The 16738-nt window shown below is 38.6% G+C and overlaps 1 protein-coding gene across 12 annotated transcripts in view; it reads right to left on the bottom strand.

Annotated features, from left to right (window-relative positions):
- Positions 1 to 16738, bottom strand: part of ANK3 (ankyrin 3, node of Ranvier (ankyrin G)) — a 307389-nt gene that overhangs the window by 21695 nt on the left and 268956 nt on the right. For 9 of the 12 annotated variants that reach the window (XM_012723584.1, XM_012723582.1, XM_012723586.1 and 6 more), the window contains 4 exons: positions 7118 to 14944; positions 6427 to 6501; positions 3383 to 3514; positions 2376 to 2519 (listed from right to left, as the gene is read on the bottom strand). In XM_012723584.1, the coding sequence (XP_012579038.1) occupies positions 2376 to 2519; positions 3383 to 3514; positions 6427 to 6501; positions 7118 to 14944 (8178 nt within the window). The remainder of the gene's footprint in view (positions 1 to 2375; positions 2520 to 3382; positions 3515 to 6426; positions 6502 to 7117; positions 14945 to 16738) is intronic. The other 3 variants (XM_012723593.1, XM_012723595.1, XM_012723592.1) reach the window with 2 other exon arrangements.

Below are 16738 nucleotides of genomic sequence, written 5' to 3'. Positions count from 1 at the left end.
ATGGAATAACTTAAATTATATAAGGCATGGAAATGTATGATGAATTACAGAATAATGTTACTAAGTTTAATGGTTTAGTTCAATTAAATGTAATACAATGAAATAAAAGCCTGACACATACTATACAGTAAAATAGAATACTAATTAAGATAGATTGTTTCTATATATAGATCAATTTTAATGACTTAAAATACAGCAATTTATATACAGTCTGTTGCAATATAAAGCTGTCATTCTATATAAGACCTTTATTCCATGGCCAAATTTACTATCTTCTATAGCATGCAAAATCCATATTGTGGTGGACTGAGTACAGCAAACCACAAGGAACCAATTTTTAAAATTAATGCTTATATTTAAAAACATACAAATGAGCAGTGCTATCCAACTCTAATCCTCACTTATTTCATATGAAATTCTAGCAATGAAATGAATTTAATCTTTGGAATGAAATGATTACTAACGCAGTGGTGATAAGAAAGCAATTTAAAAATGTTAGGAGAAAGATGTAAAAAGCAAACCAGGAGAAAGCTTTGTATAAAGTTTTGAGTCATCGTAACATATTACAGAGATGGAAGGATTGTGGCGTGTAAGGAGATATTGGTGAAATGGGTTCACTCAGAACCACAAATCAAATAAAGGACAAAAATAAGGAAATGATACACAGGAGAGACAGGAGGAAAAACCAAGAGCTCTGAGTATTCCCAGCAAAGCTATAAAACAAAGTTTACTAACCAGCCTAACCAAAGGGGAAGTGAGGAGCAATTCTCGTTTTAAATTTTGCTGTGCAGATAATGGAGTATTTTTCTCCTTCAGCAGAGAGAAAAGTCAATGATTATCTGGTCGTGGTGAGGAAAGGAAGTCTTACAAAAGTTCAATGATGAGGAGAGACGGGAAAAAAAGAGAACCAAGCACATTTTCTGAATTATTGGTTCAACAAAGTGAAAGCCTAATTTTTCCATCAGTGAAGAAGAAATACTAACTTAGCTCTTGGCCCCAAGTTGAATTGCTACAGCTAAGAGTAATTTTCTACTCTGGTCACCAATAAACCAGAATTTTGTTGAAAAGCTGGTTACTATTAGCTAAATGTTTATAACCTGTATAGGTGAAATTACATCATATACAAATTAAAATGTCACTATAAAAAGTTCTGGTGAATGTTTCATCACCTTCTGATTTTAGAACATTAAACTTTCAAATTATTAAATGCTTCTATTGTTTCTCTTTTATGGCTACTCTTTTTGTAACAATAAAGAATACTAAGAGAAACTGAACTGTAATTTGGGACTAATTCAGAATTTGATGCATCCACTGGCCTGTCTTCAGTGCAAAAAAATAGTTTGCTTACCGATGTATGGACTCATATGTTAAGACAAGGCTTGAAAAAGAGGTTTTTCCCCAAGGATCTGTGATATTTTTAAACTTAAAAGAAACCACATTGACATTATTATCTACCATGTTATATTATGTGAATAACATAACTTGTTATTTCTGCTGACAACCTAAGTCTTACCATATAACACGCAGAATTAGATGTTATATCTTGTTAGTCTAGCTTTGACAGTATAAAGATGGAAAAACAATCTGCATGTTTTTCAAGCCTTGGGATAGTAGGAAAAAACCCTAGCTCCATGACTCAAAATTCATTGTAAGAATACATTTCTATTTGTGAACATAAGACAAGCATTATAAAAAAAAATGATATCTCTTAATGTTATCTTTCCCTCAAAATATTATGTAAGCTAACATGAAAGAGTAATTATTGTCACTAGTGACATCTATGCTCACTGAATTAGAAACTAAGCCACCTTATATATAGATGGTATGTTGGGTAGGGGTTGGGGGGAGGGCTTCAAAACAGTAAATGAAGCATATGAAGTGAAAATAATGCTAAATAACAAACACTATTTTCAGTGATGCATTAGATTTTTTTTTTTAGTACTTGGCTTAAATTCTTCATTCCCAAAACAGTAATTCACCATTTTACTTGACTTGTATAGTATGTTTAAACTTGATACAGTACACATTACCTGCTACTTGATAACAGCTCAAATTTGATTTTACCTATGTGTGACTCAGTTCATTATGACAAAAGCCATTAATTCTCTACATAATAAATTTTGTTCATATAAAACATCTGAAACACCAACTCTATCAGTTAACATACTTTTCTACTTCAGTGTTTACATTTCATAGACCAGAGATATTTACCAGGTTTTTTTTTTCAATCAGAATGTTCTCAGAGAAAATGCTGTGAAAATGAGAAATTAAGTCAAGCAAATCACAATTTAGTTGACTTTAGTGACTGTCTCATCCTACAACACTTTTTAGTAATATCAAATCATTAAATAAATATGAACATTAAACTCAATTACCATCAATAGGGTCATGGAAGACATTGTTCTCATCTGCAAAACTTCTGGTGCCTGAAATATTTCCATAATCAAATATTGGTCCTTCTAGTAGAGTCACTATATCTAGCCGATTAATTTTTGTCAAGACTGAAGTTAAGGCATCAGCTGAAAAAAGGTGAAAAGAAGGTTGAAAACCCAATTAAGTTTTTTGTCCCAGTCAACAAAATATTCACACAAAAGCATGGCTTTTATGACCTTCGGGCCTTTCAGTTTCTCTTTCACCCAGTTGTGATATTACCATTGTGAGGGTTCACAAAACTTACTGCTATAGGGAAAACAAATCACTGTGAAAATTACGATGACAATAGTATTCACTCCTCTGTATGATACAGACCTGATGGGCCTCAAAATAGCTAGATTCCTATTGGGTGTATAGGGATGTAATAAAAATTTAAACACACCCCTTTCTTTTTAGACTGTAAAAATGGGTCACCTTCCTATTCAATCCTTAGCATTATAATAACTTCTTAAGGTCAGACCAACACAAGCGACCCACAATAACAATCCACACTGTCATGGGTTGGTATGTGTCACAGTACAGCACTGCTCTACTCTCCCCAACAAAACCCTACAATAGTAGAGAATACTTAGCCATCCCCACAGACCGAACTCAGTAAAATGACTGGATACTCTCTTTTCTCCCTACCCTCTCTGGAGTTCCCTGAGAGCTGACCCTGCCCATAGAAGTAACTTCAGAGTTTCTGACTACACCTCTGAATTCATAACTTGCCAGCTAAAATTATTTTTGACTATCAGAGAAAACTACAGACAAAATGAAACATTTTCCTACTACATGCTTTACAAAAAGATTCCTACAGTCAGAAATGTACAATATTAGTGTGAAACGAAAACAAGTATAGTTTTAAAGATTTGTTATTTATAGTTGCTGATTTTTAGTAACAGTAGGCTTATCTAAAATAGTGGTCATACACAATCTTGAAAGTTAAAGTAACACAATTGCAACATACTTGTAGCATTTTTCCCGTCTCTGGTAACCCATTTTTTTAATAACATGAAGCTCTGAGAAATTAAGGAATTTGGATTTTCCACACGTATTTGATTGATTTCATCCACTGAAAAATTCAGTTCCCTTGCCAGCTCTGTAGAAAAGAAAAAGATGATTTCATATTCTACTTTTATCACATATATTTCATAAAAGTAATGGTCAATAGCCAACAAAACCCATCTAGCAAAACAAGAGAGCAAATTTATTTTATAGTCAAATCTTTACATACTTCATTTCACAGGAAAGTAGTGGCCATGTACAGGCTGTGACTTTACTCTCCTGAGGGAATTACTTAGTCATAACTAGATTCCCTTTAGTGGTTATTTTATAAAGATTCTTGGTCTTTATAGAGAAGACACTGTTGAGTCTTTTAATTCAGTTGTGATTCAGTAATTTGAGCAAATGTCATACAAGCTATGTAGGGTTATACAACTCATGAATTACAGCCCATGTTTTACTGCTGGGCTTTCCCTTGGCAATCTTCATGAAGTACATCTTCTACATCTGTCACATTCCATTCTAGATGTTTTCAAATTTTATGAACTCCACTGGGGAGATGGATGATTCCAGTCAGGTCACTGTCTAGGTATGCTGCGACTTGTGAGAAAAATAGATGGGAGATAGTTTTTTCTCTCTATCTAAATGTACATACCCAGATAATCTTGGAAATGCAAAGTTGTGTCTGTGTAAAGATACCTGTGATATAATAGTTACTGCCTTGGAAGAGGGAAACTTAGGACTTAGTCAAAGATGGGAAGGAGAACTGGCTTTTCACTGTAAATTTTTTATGCAATTGCAATAACTTCTCAGGTATTATCTAATATGATTACAACATAGAATGGGAAAAAATTCCTTCCATGGAAAAGGAGTTGGTCAAGATTCTTTCTCGCTTAAGATCTACTTCCAGCAATATGGCAAACTGCATCAAAGTTCAAAAAGTTCTTATCTTCTGACCAGGTGATTCACTTCTGGAAATCAACTGTGGGGATACTCAGGGATGGACACAATGATTTTTATAAATGGATGTTCATTGTAAAAACTGAAAACAATCACGTGTTGAAAAGGAGAGGGTGAAGTAATGTAATACAATATATTGCAAGCTTTTGATCAAGTTGTACAGTTAGAAGTACATTGCATATCATGGTGCTTATATAAGTGAATACATTTTCACTGAACAAAATTGAGCCTATACATGAACAGACATTTTTGTTTCTATTCCTCTTGAAAACAAAAACAAGGCATGAATGCATTGTGACCCAGTTAGAAAAACACCAGTATGTATATTGGCTATTTATTTATACATTAAAACTAAATCATTTACTTTTGTAGAAAGTATGTAATTACAAACTGAAAACAGAAAACTACATTGTTTATAGCATTTTAAAAGATTTTTATGAAACTCAAGAGTATATTAACATTCTAAGAGTGGTCTGAGGGACAGATAAATATTACGTTCTTCTAAATGCTACTATTCCAAATAGCTTTCATTCAAGGATATAGTAATTTGAATTAGAAAATTTAATTTTTTTAGTTTAACACTTGTGTTTGAAGGAACTATATTCTTTAATTGCCCAAAAGACAAAGACTTCATTGACTAAATATCATCAGATTTCACTGACTAAATATCCCTTATTTGGAAACTTACTGAAGAGCAAAACTACACTGCCACTAAGAATTTATATTAAGTTTATGGCTTTATGTCTGGTCATTTTTAATGTCGCATCTACAAAATTTGCTCTGACAAATTAAGAACTGTATTCATTAAGGCAAACAATCACTCCAGTACATTTACAGATATCCGTCATTGAAATATTATTTTGATGTCAGTAAATACTTATTCATAATGAATTTCTAGTAACTCTCGCAATTTGCAAAGGATTACTCAGATTACCTATTTTTTTCAGACCTCAGCTGTGCTCCAGGTCTTCAGCAGTTGACCTGTAAGTAAGCCAACTCTATCTTACAAGTAGATGTTAGATAAATAGAAGGTTTAATATGGGGAGGGAGGTGGGAGTTACAGCATTCAAAGGAAAAAGTAGATTGATTTGCCATGATCTAATTTCATATTCTCCCACTTAATAGGACAGATAATTGCTTCCCTGAGTATGGAATACATGTTGTTAATGGTATGCAAATAATTCTCAGATATAATAATTAGTATATTTAAACTAGAATGTCTTTTGGCCATGTACTACAAAAAAATATACTAACCAGATAAAGCTTAAATTTCTCTGTTTCATGTGAGGGAAGGTTTTGGGGGTTCCAGTTAGCATGAAATTACAATGCAGAACTGTCCAATTGACATAGAACCTTATCATATATTGGGCAAGATTAAGCCCAGTATTCCTAAACACTGATCTTAAACGGTTTCATTCATTTCACAGAACTTAACTGCTTTTGCTAACTGAATAATTTATTTGCATGTATCCTAGTTTATAATTTTTTGTTAAAGTTTATTCTTTGTGTTTTGTTCTCGTTTTATAGTTATTAAAAATTGTCCTTGTTTCTCATTATCAAAGCAATAGAAGATCTCCTTTTAACTAAACCCTTGACCACTTCCAGTATTAGGGAAAGAAACATGGCAAATATGTGTCTATCATAAAAATTGTGAAGATGACTCGTACATGACTAAAATTTATGAAACCTGGGCACATCTTAATTTACTGTCGTATAGTACTATCTCTCTAAGGACATAAATTACATCTAAGCATTTTGGATTACTTATGTCATAGCCCAAGCTATGTCTTCCTCAATGTTATAAAGTAAATTCAGTAGAACATCTTTTATCCTGTATTGCCAGAAATGGCTTTATGAAGAAAATTTCTATTCTACTGTGTATATGGTTAAAAAAGCTTTGAAGAAAACAGTATGCAAGGTACAGTCAGTAATTCTTTTCGGTAGATAGGATTATGGACGAGAAAATTGTTTTTGCTGCTTGTTTCTGATTATGAAGCACATATAAATCAAGAAACAGTATTTGTTTCATTCAGTAGTGTACACACTTACCTGTCCAACTAAGTCCAAGGTGATCTGCTACTATTGCCATCCTGATATCTGTCCGTTCACATGGACTCACTGGACCTACGATTTACAATTTCTTAATTAAAATTATCATCAGGAAAGACAGGATACTGGAAAATTGCTTTTAGCAGTACTCAGATTTACAGAGAGACTAATACTAGCACTATACACTTAAATGTGTCCTAGTCACCTACATGAACACTTCTCTTCACATGGCTCACTGGATTTTCACCTGCATCAGGTCAAATGTCAGACTACATGGATGCTCAATGTAATGAAATTGAACATGCTGACAAACTAGCTACTTTACAACAGTTACAGAATTGTGTTGGTGAAAACACCATGATGGAATTTCAACATCTATGCTTTTACTCTGACAGAATCATATTTATTAGCACATTTAAAAGGATAGTTGCTCATCTTGAATGACATCGATTTCTTCAGCATGCTTCCCTAGCTGTCTACAGTGCAGTTTGGTTAAAAGGAAGAAAGAGCATATATAGACAGCACATACAGATGACAATGACAGAATGAGAAACTACAGTTAAGTCACTCCACAGGCAATCACGACAGTTCATGCACTAGAGTCTACGAGTTGGAAAGTGTTTACAAACTATGCTCGTTCTCCAGGATGTGAGCAAAGAGCGCTCAGAAACCTGACTGCCTTCATTCTCACCAGTCCTCCTACTGCTCCTTTTCTCACTGCCGGCCTTTTCACTCTTTGATTTTAAAGGTGCTGCCTCTGTTTTCTTATCTCTAGCAGACTTCGTTGTAACTGAAGGCTGGCCACCCCGGGAAGTCTCGGACAACGACGTGTTTCTGGAGGTACTGTCTTCCTCATCGGACAGCTCGGACTGCATCTTTTTGTCTTCTTCAGAGAGGCGGTCCACAAGCTTTAAGGTCTCACCACTAATTCCCTTAAAATATTCAATAGAATGTTTACATACTTCCTTAAGCTGACTCTTCCTAGCTTTAGCTGTAGTGGTGGTGGTGGTGGTGGTGGTGGAGGTGGTGGTGGTGGTGGTGGTATTGGTGGTAGTGACACAGGTGGATCTTACCTTTACTGGCAACTTGGATGGAAGCTGTTTGACCTTGCCTTTCTCTGGCTGCCCTGACTTTTGTGTGGCACATGCCTTTCTAACTGAAACTATGTTTTCCCTGTGTGTGTTTTTTACTGGAATTCTGGACTTTACATCTATACATGAAGAAGAAGCAATGGTTTTACTTTTCTCCAATTGACTGACCTGCTTCATTTTACTCACTTTATTGTTTGACATATGATTTGGTGGAAAGTTATCTTTTGGTGAAGTGGCCTTTATGGGAAGTTTGGATTTTCGCCTAACCCCTATTGGTTCCTTTGTCTTTTGCTGCTCTCCAAGAACTTTCTGCTTATCTCTTATATGGTGTCCTTGCAGTACCCCTGTCTTTTTTACTGATGAGCTTTTCACTGGATTTGCCTTCTCTGTGGTACAAGTGGGTGTAGAATGTTCTGTCAGAACTATAATGCTTGTAATGTTATCTGTCTGTATGGTGGAAGAATCCAAATTGTTGTTGTTATTAAAGTTATCTTTTGGAAAACCATGTTTTTCGTGGGGCCTAGTGCCCATCTGGCTATGGGCTGTATTTGAAATCACTGTTATAGTTTCATTCTCTAATCCCTGACAACTGGTCACCACAGCTTCTATCTTATCTGTTACTTCTCCAGGGCCTTCTTTCTTCATGGTCATGGTGGATGCAGAAATTCCCATTTTTATAGGCGTGCGCAACTTGGGATCAACTTTAGAGGTGTTAGTGGCGGCTGATGCTTTCTCCAGGGAGCCGCTACTGGATGTGCCTTCCTGACACTCTCCGCTGGTCGGGATGCTGGGGCTGGGTTCGGCTGTAGGTGCCTCTACATTTCTCTCTAGATTGGTTTCTACAGTGGTGTCCCCTGCCTGTGGCTGTGGTGTGGCAGTGACCATACTTTTATCCCCTTCCCCCTGGTCCCCTGACTTCCCTTCAGAAGTATGCTCACCAATCTGGAAAAATTGGAGCCTCTCTTCAACAAAATCCCTCTTGCTCATGTCAATTGCACCACTGCGAGTCATCTCAAACATTTTTCCTTCATGAAATGGGAAGGGGTTAGGCTCACTAGTTGGGGTACTTTCATCAGTTGGCGTTCTGGCTGGCGTTGTATCAGGGGTTGTTGCAGGAGAGCGGTCTTCCACTGCCAGACCAAATGGCTTTGTATCATCTTCCCGTGATTTACCGTCAAAAACTTCGTCATCCCCTCGGTTACTAGACCAAGGGTCGAAATCTAGACCTTTGGTGGCTACTGTTTTAAAAGGGGTGGCAAATTCTTCATCTACTTTGTAACTGAAGTAAGTATCAGGAAACACTGATCTGTCAGGATGTCTGCCTTCTAGTGTGAAAAACTGGGCCCCTGACTTCTGGTCAGGTTTTTCAGGAGTCTTTTCCGATGAAGAACTTTTAGATGGTGGCTTATCCTCATCTGGCCCCACCCTTCCTTCCTCCTCGATAACTTCAAGTTTGCTTTGGCTAAATGAGCGATCAGCTGGCTTGAGAATGCCCTCTGTGTTCCAAACGTCTTTCTTAATTTCCATGGTTTGACTCGGGAGTTTAGAATCGCTTTCCGTCAAGCCATCATCCTCATCTTGCAAGTCATACCCATCCAGAGAGTCGATCTCTGTGGCATCTGTATCATGAGAAAACTCAGCTGTGGTAGCAATGGAACACTCTGTGACGGACTGGTCATTGTTCCCGTTCTGAGCAATCTCATTCTGAGGTGAATCAAGGCCAAGGCCAAATTCATGATCTTTTCCAGATCCATTTGTTTCCAGTTCTTTCTGCTTAGAAGCCTTTTCATCGGGAGTTTTGGGTTTTGTCATTTCTTTTTGCTCATCGTCTGTTTCTTTTAATTTGAAGGTGTATTTTTTAACGGGGACTGGTTGATAAATAGATTCGTCATCGCTTGAATCGCTGACATCTGCCCCGGGAGGGATGGGTGAAGGAGGCTGCACTCGGATGACAGGCTCAGCCAGCTGGTACTTGTCATGCTCATCTTGCAGATTGACTTCAATCATGTCCACCTCTCTTTCCGGGAGATAATGATGCTTCTTATCCGACTCCATCTGGTCTGCATCCAGTGGTGGAGGAGGGGGAAATTCAATATAGGCAACTCTGTTATTTTTGGGCCTTTGGTTAGAGTCTCTGCTCACACTGGTAGGCGATTCATGCTTGATTGTTGCTTCCTCCACCCTCGTCTGCTTTAAGGAGGCTGACTTGGCCTGCTCCTCCTCCTCGGATTCTTCAGAAACCTCAGGAATTGGGCTGGGTTTGCCTGGTATATATGCTATGAGCGAGTCAGGTGTCTTAGATGTAAATTCATAACTCACTTCCTCTGAACTGGGTGTTTCTGGGGTTAGAGGGCTTTTCCCAGAGCTGTCTAGAAAGGACACTTGCTCTAGAGTATCATCTTCTGGACTACCTTGGGGAGAAGGAGGTTGCTTCTGCTGTCTAGTTGTATAAAAGGTCCCTCTGGTCTCTTGCACTGTCTTACATTCCTGACTTATGATCTTTTTTACACTTCCTTGTTGTATCTCCTTTTCATATTGCTTCCCCACCTGTACAAAACTGACATAAACAGGTAAAGTTTTTATCTCTTTCCCTCCCTCTGTCTGGGCTAGTGGTGCAACTTTTTCCAATCCATCAACGGGGCTGTGGTCGAATACATCACTAGAGGGAGATTCCTTTCCTGGGCTAAAGTCTAAAGAGTCAGGAGATTTGGTAGGTGAAATTTCAGTTTCATCGTGAGGCGGGCATAAGCCTACATAACTCTGATGTTTGGAAACTTTGCTGATTTCTGAATAGGTAACTTTCTCATCTTCTAGTGAATTAAAGTGCTGTATCTCAACTGTCTCTTTACTCATACTTGATTGGGGTAACTTTTGTGACAGTTCATGTTTTGAAAACGTCGGCTGCTCACAAAAACCATCGGGAATGTTAGAAGTCAGCATCCTCCTTTCATCCGCGACTCGGACTGGGATGTGTGATGCCGGGGAGCTCTCGCTTCTTCGGGAAGGCTGATCAGGAAGGCCACCAGGACGTTCCCCTTCTTTAACAACATATTCCCTATATAAGACTTTTTTAGAAGGGGATTTTACAGTCATTTCCTTAATTTCTGAGAGAGAGCCATTTGTTAACAATTTGTGTTCTCTCTCAGTCACAGACACAAATTCATTCCTTTGATCAACAATCTTACTCTCAGGGTGACCATTGTGATGCTCTTTTACATCATGAACAAGTACATGCGAAAGTTTTTCTTTCTGCGACTTATTGTTAGTGGCTCCAGAACTTTCCCATGTTCTAAACACCTTTTTGTCCCATGGTCCCTTAGCTGCTATATTTGAGGTTATATGACATGCCAAGTCTTTAGCCTGTTGCTCAGAAAAATAGTCTGTCTTTGCTTTACTGGACATTTCAGTTCTCTCTCTTTTCACATCATCATAGCCAGAATCATTTACAGCCACCTCACTGCTTTGGCCATGTTCATCTCTCGCTTTTAATACTGTAAAATCTCTTTGCACAGATACAGTTTCATCTGAGAGGTCTACAGCCTTCTGCTGTTTTTCTCTAGCAAACACTTGGTAGACAGGGAGCTTGCTCTCCTGGATTTTTTTAACTGGAATTCTGGATTGGCCGTCTGGTTTTTTGTCTTCTTGAGATATGTCCTTACTTTTCCCCTGTGCGCCTTGTTCAAATTTTAATCTAATGGAACTGAGTTTAGATTGTTTGAGCTGAAACCCAGACTGAGGCCCTTCGGGGGTTTGGCTGTGTGAGGTGCTTCCTTTGGCTTCCTCCGAGGCCTTGCTGTCCTCAGTGTGTTGGGCAAGAACCCTCTTCTCTGGGCTGCTGGGCATACTGGATGCTTTCTTGTCCTCAGCTTTGGGAAGGCCTTGTCCATCACGACTGTGCTGCCTTGCCTTAACCCACTCATCATTGGATGCCAACAGTTCTGTCAGCAATACCTTCTCGGGGCTGCTACTGGTAGAGCTTTGGGAAGAGTATTCTTTGCCATTTCTAGGGCGTGGCTTTTTCTCTGGGGACTGCAGTTCATCATTTAGCTTTTCTGTTTTGTCACGAAAAAATTGTGACACTTCAGTCAGTTTTTCTTCGGCTTCCTTCACAGTCCTGTCCACCCTATCTTCATATATCAACTTCTCTCTACCTCTGTCTAATCTGTCCTCAGTAAAGCGCATCCACATGGCATGTTTGGGACTACTAACATCGCCAGAGTAGTGCAACACTGTCACTTTATCAAAATGCTCATCTTTGGACACTTTACCTATACCATTTTCAGACACATCTTTATAGATTTTGGAGAGGATTTCTTTCTTAGGGGCAGTGACTACTTTTTCTCTGGACCACTTATCAGACCCCTGTAACTCTGAGCTAGGGGGTCCTGCATGGTCTGTAACCGATTCCTCAGTATCAGAATGAGACACATCTAGCTTTTCTGACAGAAGCATTTTCTCAGCAAACCTGTAAGACTCCCCTCTTAGTTCTGACAACTCATCGTCATGGTATTCTATTGAGTGTTGACTCAAAAGCTTCAATGTTTTATAAGAGTCATCAGATATGAGTTGAGCAGAACTAGGGCGACTATCTTCTTCTTGGGACACAGGAGTGTTTACTCTGGAAGATTCCAGATAAGAAGGCAGTGACTCTTCAGCAGTAAGTTCTTCTTCTTCTTGCTGACCCTGTTCCTCTGAACAAGGAAAAGCATCGTGTTTTTCTGGCAGAAAATCTTTTAGGTTAATATCTCCCCGGGATAAGTCTTTCTGATATACATACATTTCCTTCTCTGGATGCTTTTTGGTTTCTCTAATAATGACTTCAGTGGGCTCTGCTTGGTTACCTTTTTCGATGTGGACTTCTATTATACGCTCCAGTTTGGGTTTCATTTGGTTGTCCTTCTCTGCATGCTGGGCTGACGTTTCAGCAGCAGACTTGTGAGCATCTGGAGACACTGCCGACTTATGTTCAAACAGACCTGCCAGTTCTTTGGAGGGGTCCCGCCCGGACTGAAAAGCTTTCATGATATCATGGACTGACATGGTTTCTTCAATTCTTTCAGAGGCACCTTCAGTGCCTGGTGGAGAGTGATAAACCATTCTGGTGGTCGTGGTTATGTGAGTCTCTTCTTTAACACGCATGCCTTTGCTCAGAACACGACTGTGGTCATCTTCTTCACTACTGGCTTTCATTTGAAATGCTTTAACTTTTTCTTTAATACTAGATGTGGTGGGCTTTGGCTCCAATTCCATAAAAGTAGGTGAAGGTTTGGGGGACACAGGCTCCTCTGGTTGGGACTGGGGGGCATCTCCTGCTGAGGGCTCATAGCTCCTGATAACATGAACCACTTCAGTTCTGGTCTCTGTAATGACAGGAGGGATGGGGACTTCATGAAAAAGTGGCTTAGGACCGGTGCTTTCAGCGCTCTGTGGGGCCGAAGGTGTCTTTTCACTTCTTGTTTCAAAGCCACTGTCAGACAGGGGACTTTTGTCTTGGTCATGTTGAGAAAAGTCATCTGGAGATTCTAAAATAGTATCTGTTCCAAAAAAGGAATCGGCCATTTTACATAATTCCTTTTCAGAAGTGGATGGCCTCATGGAGGCTGGAGGCATTTTGAGTTTGTGTTCCTGCAAAGCAATGGCTGGTTTTAGAATTCTTTTCTGTCTCTCTTCACCATCCTTCTTTGCATCCTCAAACTTGTACTTTAAGTTTGTCAGAGAACCGCTCCCGATATCATTTGTTAGATAATCAATAACTTTGGTCAAGTTATAATCCTTTTCCGAGGCAACCTTTGCTTTCACTTGCACTCTCTCTGGCAGGGATGGAGAATGGCTTGCTGCAGCCTGTTGTCTGGCTTCTTGAATTTCTTCTGAACTGAATTCTATCCACTCGTCTTCTGGAGAGTGTCCTTTGTCACTCTTTGGTGATTTGGGTGGTCCTTTATTATCTACACACACATCTTTCTTAAGGATTTCACTAACTTTCACTAAGTCTTCCTTTACTTTCTCAACAATTTTGAAAGGCTCTTCATCGTCAATTCTCCCTTCTTTGGGGGCTTCGGGTTGGAATGGCTTCTCCTCAGTCACATCTGTTTGCAGTATTGCAGTCATCCGCATCAAGTCTTCTTTCATTTCAGCCACATCTTTTAATATCTCCTGACTGGAAGATAAAGAAGAGGGTGTAGACAACTTAAGGGCAGAGGGTGCAAGGAACAAGGATGACTTAACTGGAGATGAAGTTCGATTGAAATGGGGCTGAGGACGTGTCTCCGTAGTCAATGTTTTAATGGGTGACAGCAAGGCTGCTGCTGATTTTGTAAGTGAATTAGAGTCTGGAAGTTTCTTTAATGCTGGTTCTGGCAAAACATTGACTACAGAGTATACTGGCACTGTTATTATTGATGAAGTTACAGATGAGGTAGTTGCAGATATTGACGACCCAAGGGATGTATAGAGTGCACTTGCGGAAGGAGTTCTTAGAGACTGAAAAGCTGATGGTGCTGGAGAAGGAACGTATGACCTGAGTGGGGAAAATGGCATTGCTGTTGTGGTAGGAAACACTTTCTCAACTGTGTCAGTGGCTGCACTGGCTACAGAGCTCACAGAGTTTGTAGCTGTAGAAATTTTTTCCTGTAACGTGGCAGTGGCTTTGCATCCATTAATTAAAGTTGAAGAGGATGGATATTTCAGAGGAGAAATAGATCCGTTGACTAATGGGACCTCCGCATGTCCAGGCATCTGTTTCACAGGTGATGAGAGAGAAGAGGCCATTGTAGCTTTAGCTGATGAGATGACATCAACTGCTGATTTAGCTGGAGACACCACTGACTTTAAAGGCGAAGATATTAGTGGTGTTGCTGATGTAATAATTGACTTAAATGGCAAACTTGAGGAATACATATTAATGTTTGACTTGGGGGAAGCAGGGGGTGTCATAGTAATTGACGACCTCTCCAAAAGAGACCCTGCTGTAGTCACTGGAGAGGTTCGAGAAGAAAACGTGGAATTGGACGCCAGCCCTTTTAAAGGCGAGGCCTCCGTGACTGTGGGAGCTCTAACCAGGCTACCAGGAGAAACTTGGATATTGTATGGAGATTGTGACACCACTGTTTTTATTGGCGAAGAAATTGTCCGAAAGGATCTAATTGGAGATGCCACATCACTAATGGATTTAACTGAAGATGTAGTTGATGCGCCTAAAGTGGATTTGATTGGAGAAGGAGTCGAAACAGACCATATTGATTTTAACGGAGAAGCTGATGGCGTATTAGAGGAAGAACTTGATAAAGAAGTGAAGCCTGACTTGGCTGGCCCGGGTACTGTAATCGGAGCTGTTGTCCAGGACTGGTATGGTCTTGTAGAAAAGAATGGCTTGTATGAATAAGTGGTGGGAAGGGATCTTGTTGCTCCTGCACTCCGTTCAACTGTTTCTTAAATTTTAAAATGAAAAATCAAACACAAAAATCAACAAAAATGGTTGAGAAACAGAGAGACCAGAGAAAAAAATTGGTCAGTAAACTTTGAAATATTACAAAAGCAAGTACAATTGTTTGTATGAATTAGAATGGTGGAGGCAAAAGGAACAATTAAGTAAAAAAAAAAAACAACAACAAAAAACAAACAAAAAAAACTACAGACATAACTAATCCAAAGTTGAAAACAAAAACCTAAATAAAACATAGAGCAATGTGAAATGGAAGACAGAAAAAGCACAATCGCAACCAAATAGGGCAACAATGAAAAACAGAAAACATGAGGAAGGAATTAATGATGAGAAAAATAACCACAATGGAAAACTGTTCCCTTACTTCCTATTGACTTTCTTATGTGCTGGTGTTGAAATATCAGCAGCCATTCCATTTTGCCTGCATAGGTACATGTTTGTTCCGTGCAACCACAGAGCTCTCATTTTAATAATTTTTAATGTTCCCTTCTCCTTGAACTTTTTGGTGATACTGATTGCACCTAATGAGAACCATAATGATATGTGCAAGCTAGGTAGACGTTAAATTTCTAAAACTCTTTTTTTTTTTTTTATAAAACCACTCAAGCCTATTTCATGCAGAATCCAAAATAACTTTTAAGTGACAGGCAACTGATGTGCAAACTGTGAAGCCACTAGATTTTAAATCTGTATCTTCCATGCACAATTCGGTTATGCTTCACACCCATAAAAAGCCAATAAGAGCAAGAAATTTTCTGAGTCAGAATTTTAAAAGAAAAAAACAAAGAAAAGGAATGTTTGCATTTGTTTTTTCCATGCAGTATATTCCTTTTGATGAGGAAAAAAGAAAGTGTAATATGAAATGACTTTAAAATGCATGTGTACATATACACAAAAGGGAAAAAAACCAGAAAATATGGTTCATGGTTACCATAAGCAAGCAAAGCAACTGAAAACATTTGATCATGCGCAATATATCATGGCAAACAAGCCAATGAAGTATTACAATTTTTATGCCATATTATGCACTATATATTTAAACTTTACAAATACTTTTACAAGAGCATTTAGAAAGAAGAGTACACTTTTTCCATGAGATGTGAAGTCTTGGTACCTTTTGAGACTTTAGGAATATTTACTACTGCACAATAAAAATACATCAGTAACTTCATATATCCATATCTATAGCTTTCTTAATTATGGTCAAAAACAGTTTATTTACAGGTGATATTTTTTCATAATCTATTGCACTTTAAATTCTCAAAAGGTATCATGGGTAAATCTAAAAAGCACAGTCATAATTTAATACCCATATTTAAGTATGTACAGTGGCATACAATATATATGTCTGTATATGTGTGTGTGTGTGTGTGTGTGTGTGTGTGTATATATATACATATTTATGAGGTAAAGGCACAGACTCTGGTGTCTTCCAGAATATTCTTGGAATTCATGGATAGCCCACACAGCAGAGCAGCCATGAGGTAGACCTATTTCTAGGAAAGATGGCTTTCATATTAGCTTTCTTTCTGGCAATGGGATGAGAAACACACGGGTTTCTCGTGGGAGTGAGGTAATATACTCGCTGGGGTAGAGCAAACGCACACTTGTCCTCTCTCCTTCTACAACTCTAACACAAACTGAGCTGGTCACAGAAAATGCATTGCCTGTCAAGGGCTAACGTTCTATGTCAAAATTGAGTACAGTCTTGCTGCCAGAAGGCACTGGTTCAGAGCAAGAGCAAAATGTGAAGAGGAAATGAGAATCTGCTTCATCTTTT

The sequence above is a fragment of the Condylura cristata genome, unplaced genomic scaffold, assembly GCF_000260355.1.
Source record: "Condylura cristata isolate star-nosed mole 26May11 unplaced genomic scaffold, ConCri1.0 scaffold00011, whole genome shotgun sequence".
In the NCBI taxonomy this organism is placed as follows: domain Eukaryota; kingdom Metazoa; phylum Chordata; class Mammalia; order Eulipotyphla; family Talpidae; genus Condylura; species Condylura cristata.
The sequence above is the reverse complement of the archived record's forward strand: the minus strand, read 5'-3'. Positions and strand labels throughout refer to the sequence as shown.